The following is an 8,061-nucleotide window of genomic DNA, read 5'->3' on the forward strand; positions in this document are numbered from 1 at the left end:
TGGAATAATGCATATGAGCCTGAAAACAGAGGCATATGGGAGTTTTACCAAGTCTATTCAATGTTTTCTTCTCTACTGGAACAAATTTTCTTATTGGCTTCTTCTCCCTTTACTTTCAAGATTCCCGAAATTGCAACAGAAGTGCAAATTAAACTGGTTCCCAACTGGTAACTTTGGCTTTTAAATCTTAGACAATTCTCCACCCTTAAGATTTAGAGGTTGCATTTGTATCCTTTCTGTTTTGAAGGCACTTGAAAGATTTGAAGGAGGTCTACTTTGGGACCTCGAGTCGCCTTAACTTTAGGCGACTTTGGAAATTGGCACAAAAAATATTGCGACTTTAGGCGATTTAAGGCGACTTAAGGTCTCAGAGTAGGCCTTTACATTCTCTAATCGCAATGATATTTTCAGCGATGTTTTACCAGGAGGGAAATGCCTACCATCCATAATGTGAACTTAATATTGGCATTCTGTAATGGTTTAATTGTAGGGACTAATCTTTCTCCTTTTATCTCATATGCACAGCCAGTGATTATTCAGTTCTTCGCAATCAACCTTAGCACCTCGCGTTTGAATATCAAATTGATATGAACGATATCCTAAACTCGAGCAAGCTTATTAGCAACTCCGCAGAGAACATGTTACTAAGTTAGTGCAAACATTAATAGAACCTCTCTTTAAACAACTAGTCTTGTATTTGAATACAGAAGTGACTTCATAAAACTACTTCCTATCCAGTCTCTCCAACTACTTTTCTAGCTGCAAAAAACTATGATTGAAGTGGAGTGGATAAGGTCAATTGGGAAGGGTTGAACCCTTATGACATTGCGTAACCAATAGCAACCTAAGGAAACTTAAGGTGGCTTAAGGTGACTTTAGGCGACTTAAGGCGACTTAAGGTCTCAGAGTAGGCCTTGAAGGCGCTCTTTAGAATACTTTTTATTTGGGGGAGACATGGCACAGTACTTAGTACTGAAGAATTTTGATGCTGTTGACAGTCTCTCCTTTGCTCTCTTCTCTTTCCACTTACACAATTTGATTTTGCTTTGCATCATTAGCATCTCATTCAATTCCTAACCCATATACAACACAGATCTATGGAAAATGTTTTAGTCTTAAAAAAACGAAACATGTTCTGAAGTGAAAAAGTGTTCATCTCAACCCCATTTGTATCCTTACGATACCAAGTATGACGTCACAGAACTCAAGCACGGTCAGGAGACTGGCACCGACACAAAGACCAACTTGACCGCCGATTTCGCCTGAGAATAAGAAAAAGAGACAATTCATTCACGTGAAAGAAATCTGCGTGACAGCAAAGGCTCGAGATGATGTACCGGGGCTTTAGCGTGAAATTTCAGCAAATGGCGTCTTTATGAGTAACGGAGTGCAGTAGAAGCACAAGTTTAAATACAAAATAGACACTTATCCTCAAAGATTAAGAAGAAAGTTGATGTTTACATATGAAGAGATGAACTTACCTAACAAACTTGCCAATTCATAGGCCGGTGTTTCCTCAATAACCTGGTAATTCAAATCCTGGAAATAAACACGCAGCTCTAGAAAATTCTGCCTGTAAAAATAAAATGACTTATTGAATTATAAAGAATAAGGTGGATTCAGTTCAATCAAATGAGTTTATAATAGAAAAATAGAAATCCATTAATTGATCAAATATCAAAAGGTGATAATGAACAAGTTGTTGACATACAAATTTGCTTAACTTTAAAATTAGGTCAGTCAGCCTGAAAAATAAAAATTCGACCCACACTCAGGAACAACCCACAAAAGTTTTAGTTTTCTGGAATTTTTGAGGTGGACGAGGGGGAAGTCGGAATCGTCGCAGGAGGGGGGGGGGGGGGGGTCGGGTTTAAGCCCTTCTTTCCACTACTTATTAGACTTGTTCTCTTTGCCTTAAGTTTAACTCCTTGGGTGCGCTATATATATAGTCAACTGGTATGTTTAAAAGCCCCATTAGGGAAGAGGTCAATTCACATTATCATTATTATCATTGTTAATACTTACATTAGCTGTGATCGCGACACAAAATTTTTTTATCTTTTTTTTCCTCAAGATCGAGTTTACAGGAAGAGTGAGTAGTTACAATCAGAGTTTATCTTTACCGTATATATATAGTTTCCATAAACGTTAGGCTTTGTCCAACAAACTTAATTTACATACGATTACCTTAACCATTCTTGTGTTTGTTTGATTTTTTCTGGTGTCCAGTAAGTGTTATTCTCCCCTGCTTTGAAAAACCGCGACAAATATCCTTCGCTAGGGAACGCAGCGTATGACAAGTAGGGTTCATAGGAAATCGCACCACAGGGCACTGGACAATCACACTGATTTTTCTTTAAGGTTTGAAAGTTAGCTGGAATATGAAATAATGAGGAGGTAATGGCATCAGGTTGCTCAAATATTAGAAATACATCATAAAGCCCTGGGCGGATAACGCTATCCAGCAAAAAAGTGTCTCAAAAAAAACAAACAAACAAACAAACCAAAAAAAAAAAAACAGGCGTGCTGCGCTATCCAGCAAATGAAGATTTATCCAGTGGATAGCGAACAACCGAGGCCAGAAGTAAATTGGAAACATATATGATATACACGAACCTTGAGCTTTAAGAAGGCAAGTCAACTCTTTTTTGGTTTTGCAGGGTTTGGTGCCGTTCAGTCCTGTTGAAACAGGATGTAATTAAAGTATTTACAGTGCGAACTTATGGCACTAGCTGGTGCATGAACAGCAATGTGTTGAATTACTAAAGGCACGCTCGCACAACGAATGTGAAGCGGATAAGTTAATTGAATAGTTATGAGTTGCCCTAATGATTAATTCTTTACTTTTCAAAGTTCCTAGTTTCACAACGGTGGAGAATACGTCATTTTTCCCTCTCTTTATGTTGTCTGCCTCACTATTTCGTATCAACCAAAAATTCGTCTCGAGCTTAAAAAGTTTTCAGAAGTCTATTAAGGGTATGATTTAGGTATAAATTTCACACATTTTTCAAATGCCACTACTTTGGTTGAAGGTCTATTCAACTTGTCAACCTTGTAGAGAGAATTCCAAGCAATCTTATCTCTCTCTTGACCAAATTTATTTAACGTCACCTCTTCATTGCAGACAGGAAAGTATCAGTTCGGGGATTACTTTCTTTCATGAAACGTTAGCAAACTTCAAGAAGATTTCTGAGTGAAATCCCTCCTCCCCCCCCTTCCCCCCCCCTTCCCCCCCCTTCCCTCCCCTTGAATGTCAATTTGGAAGTGTATTATCGTTCCAAACGAGAAATTACCAAGGGAAGCTCAATAATTAAGAAGAGTATCATTTGAAAACTCACCAGACATTTCCATGTTTCTACAACCGCATTCTTTTATCAAAGACCTGGCCTCACAGAGCGACAAACATGATGAAATTGTGTACGTCGTGTGATCAGTTATGGCATCCATCTTTCCATCGTAGCAGTTGCTTTCGTACGGTTTTGGGAGATTTATAACCTTCAACAAGTAGAAAAAAAAAGCTCAAGGATTATTTTGTAGAACGAATTTATTTTTTGTTTGACTTATGATTTGATACAACAAACTCGAGCCTTAAGTGATCCAAGGGCCCTCTTTGAGGCAGACCCAAAGCTTCCAAAAGACATTTAAAACTGAAACAAAAACAAAACAGAAAGAAAGAAAGAAAGAGAGAGAGAAAGAAAGAAAACCTCGAGGTGTTTCAGATTGGAAAAGGGATGTAGGAAAAAAAGAATTGTTGCCTTTTTTTTGTCACGTTTAAATACTAATGTGAAAATTGTTTCATAAGCTGTGAACAAGAAATTTCTGAAAGCCATTTTGGATTACCTCTATTTTAGTCCACGTATTCATAGTCGTAAGTAACAAATCACTGCTGATTTCGAGATGTACTTTTAACAAAGTGATTAAAAAAGAACGATGAGATTGTGTCAAAAAAAGAAGATAACGTGGTCTCAGGGGCTTGCTGATCAAGTAATTAATAAACTAAATTAATGATCTGGATTGCAATCGGTCGTAGGACTGTCCCGATTGTGCTCGTAAAATTCTGGAAAGTTGCTCACCGGAATACTTAAACTATGCTAAAGAGATGCCAAATCCAAAAAGTTGCCAGCTGAATTTCTTGATATTCTAATATGAACATTAATTAAGTGCTTTATTTTTCGTTCTTCACAATAAATGCTAACATCGGTCAAGAAAAAACAGCTTGAACCTAGCTTTAAGGAGTTGCTCGCAAATAGGATACTCCAAACGTCAAAGCTTACCCAAAAGTTGCCGAGCACAATCGGGAAAGGCCCATTCGGTTGCTACGGTTATGATATTTACACAGACCGCTCTGCTTCCTTATATAACTTACCCTCTTTTTTCGTATCCCTGCAAATACACTTGTGCCAGGACCAGCAGAAAATCCAAGCCGACCAACTATAGGCAGAGTATTCTGACGATGAACACGTATCTTGAGGCCGGCACTGATTGCTTGAATTCCAAAATATTCATATTGTTGTACGTTTAGTATCAAAGAAAGTCCAGAGTCTGCTCCTGCCTCATTGACCTTCAAAACACTTTGACCATCCTTCCCTGAAAAATCTGAGTATCAATCACTCAATCCATCCACCCATTGGTCGGTCCGTCCCTCCGTACGTACGTAAGTCCCTCAACTTATCCATATTAATAATTTATAATCATTTAAAGTAAACAATTTCACCGAACATGAATTTTTACGTCAAACAGTAATCGTAACAGTGATCTACATGGATTAAATCTTTGCGTCTTGGCAAACGTTCCAGATCACTCGGTTGTAATTATAGATCGACTTGAAAACAACAACAAAATAACACAAATTACAGCCCTGATGCTTCGAAAATAAAGCATCTGCATAAATAATGAAGACCTTGACAGATTCTCAAAGAAAAAAAGAAGGCTTGTTAAGATCAAGAAATCCCAAAACATACCTGAATTAAATGTGTGGCAAAGCCCCATAGAGGTCAAAACTGGAGTGAAATTCCTGTAATCGCAGGTCTGTTTACCGTTCCACCGACAAGAATGCATAGTATCATTGATTTGATGTCCCGCATCGAATAAAAATTGTGTTAAGTTGGTTAGTGTGCTGAAGTCTACATTTCATATGTAGCTCCACCCAGTCCTAACGAAGTCAAATTTTTAACAACAGAACTTCTGTACTTGTTGAAGTTGCAAATAGTCACGGCTGGGAAATCCGGCATCGAATCGTATTTCAAACTGACTTTTGTGGTGTTTGGGAAGCTGAAATACTTCTTTAACATGCTGATGGACTGATATGAAAAAAACGCAATTGCCGTCAAAAGAAACACAGCCCAGAGAATGCGACGAATCCTCGATTTACCGGTAACCACATAAGATAAACCATGAAGAGTTGTATTTTCCACGAAACCATTCCATAGTTGCCTGATTGCAGACATCTTGGACGCGTCTTCCCCAGACCCGTCGTTACCCTCGGGGCTGATTTTGTTCCAAGCTGTGCCATTTATTTTTGAACCATTTCGTAGTAATCCAGCAGTTCCTGACATTTCTAAAACAACAAAACCGTCAGGTTGAGTTTTCGAAGCATTCATTTTTGTTTTTTTTTTTAAATCAGAATTAACCAATTTTGAATCGTAGCTTTGCCTGCTTGTATGCGTGCGGTGATTTTAATACCAATAGGAGTAGTTTATCTGCTTTTAGGAGGGCCAGACCAATCACACAGCGGCATTTTTTATTACGTGACTAAATATGAATATTTTTACTGTCGACTTTGAAATTATCGCGACTGAATAACAGTCGTGATTGCCTGGCGACTAATGACAAAACACTCAGTTCTTAGTAAAAACAACAGCTGGATACACAATAATAAAAATGCGAAAAAAGGAAAAAATGGAAAGCGAGGTAGCAGAAAATCACTTTTGATGATCCTCATTTGACAAAATGGAATTAAATCGAGAAAAACAGATCTCATTTTAATTTGAGTCATCAATGCTACTGGACTTTTGCCAAGGTCAAGTTTTAAAACCTTTTGTTGGCGTCACGAATCCTATTTTTTTAAATTTCTTTTTTAAATTTAACAATTTGCCGAAGGTAGGTAAACTTACAATAGGACAAGTTTGTCCCCTACTTGGTAAATTACATTTCTCTAACCCCTACAAACAGACAAAATTGAAACCCAACCGACTTATAAGCCCCCATGCTAGGAAATAACAAAATATATAATCATTGACGAAAGAGAAAAAGAAAAAAAAACTAGCTAATTAACATGCACAAGAATTAAGAGCATTGAAACGACAAAATTTTACACAAACTATTTTAAAAGAACAGATGTCGTCTTGATTGAAAACTTTGCTAAGTCTTCGATAAAAGAAAGATTTTTAAATTTTTTGACGAAAGACGGTAGTTCCTTTTCAGCTCTTATGTTATCTGGTAAGGCGTTCCATATGTTACAGATTCTTAGAAAAAAGGAATCTCTATAGAGTTAGGTTTTAGCTTTCTTGTTTCTGAGAACAAGACCAGTGTCGCCTCGGCGCAAGCGCCCACTACAAAACTCAAAGAAATCGTTTCGTTTCTTTTCAGATCAATTAAACCTAATTTTTCTTTAAATAAAAAGACAATGTCTAGTTATTCCAGCCAATATTTCAGGGGAAGTAAGTTCAGTTCTAATAGACGTTTATGGTGGCCGAGGGCTGCCACTCAAAATCTTACAAGTTTTCAAAGATTTAATAAAAAATAAAAGAAAAAATAAATCAAAACTGAAAGTAAAATGGAACGTGACTGCAAAACAAAGGAAAAAGAACGATTGAACATGTTGAAAGTAAATTGAAGTAGCAAGCAAATTTAAAAGCAAAAGTAATTGCATTATCAAAGTAAAATTCATTTCAAAATTAAACTGAAATCCAAGGGCAATTCACGGAAAAATAAAAATAAATTGAAAATCAAATCAAAACAAAAATCTAAGTGAATATCGCTGTGGCCGAGGGTTGCCACTACCATGATACTGTGCGGGCGTGATTGTACGTCCCATCGTGCGTTGTGTCCATATACTTAAGTTGTGAAGTTGTTTTGAGCTTGAGTGATTTAAAGGAATTTTCTAGTATTTCGATGTCAGATTTCAGAGAGGCCTTGTGGAAAAATAATGCCGATCTTAAAGAGGCTTTGCTAAAATATGTCGGGCAAAGATTACAAAGATGAGAGATGTTAGATTTCCTCACTCGTGACTTTTCGCTTTACGCGTGGAGTCTAAGGATGCTTGATAGAAGGCTTCGTCATTTTGACATATTTTTCAATGATAGTGCTGTTAAAGTAGATCACGTTATGAAGGCATTTGAAACTGAGCCAAACGGGCCTGGAAAGCTATTGGAGTACCACGCAATGCACAAAAAAATAACGCAATAGTACTTCAAGTAGTTCCGGACGGAATACCGGACCACATCGATAACTTCCAGAGCGATAGGACCTTGAAGACTGTGATAGGTGGTATACCCATGTAAAAAAAAAAAAAAAAAAAGAAAACAAAAAGGTGTCTGGGTGACCCTTAATAGGAAGTGGAAGGGGAATGAACAGAAAAAGAGGGGCATGCAATGACACTGAGATAAACAAAAAGTTCCCGTTGGTCTGAACCTATGAGACATTAACCCATTGACACCTACGTGTAACGCGTTCCTATCCAAAAGTTAAAATTTTGGAGAAACCGGAAAAGCAAACACAATGCCCGATAAATTTTTATAAAACATCTTTTCTCAAAACCAAGCTCCAGTGAAAGATGACCTTATTAATAACTTACTTTCAACAAAAAAAGCGATAGATGCATATTAAATTTTTACTCTAAAATCAAGATAAAAGATAAAAATCGGTTTATCTTTTCGCACGTTTGTAAACAAGTATGCGGATTGGATTTCAAAGTGAAAGTGCAAATTTGTCAGTGTGTGGAGAGATGTCATGTTACATGGAATTTACAAATAAGAAGTAAGATGAAACTGACCAAGGAACGTTTCGGAAAAAAAACTTTAATAAAAACAGTTCTTGATTTTCTGTTAGGAAGGAAAAGGG

General features: G+C 37.1%; 1 protein-coding gene across 1 annotated transcript; it reads right to left on the reverse strand.

Annotated features, from left to right (window-relative positions):
- Nucleotides 1-1,152: 1,152 nt before the first annotated feature.
- LOC131798258 (acid-sensing ion channel 4-A-like) lies at nt 1,153-5,555 on the reverse strand. Its single transcript, XM_059115922.2, is given in 8 exon segments — nt 1,153-1,262; nt 1,482-1,573; nt 2,188-2,374; nt 2,617-2,679; nt 3,339-3,495; nt 4,367-4,587; nt 4,962-5,132; nt 5,135-5,555. Coding segments are annotated over 8 exon segments (1,422 nt in total).
- Between the last annotated feature and the right edge of the window lie 2,506 nt (nt 5,556-8,061).

This window comes from Pocillopora verrucosa, chromosome 6 (genome assembly GCF_036669915.1).
Source record: "Pocillopora verrucosa isolate sample1 chromosome 6, ASM3666991v2, whole genome shotgun sequence".
NCBI classification, from domain to species: Eukaryota; Metazoa; Cnidaria; class Anthozoa; order Scleractinia; family Pocilloporidae; genus Pocillopora; species Pocillopora verrucosa.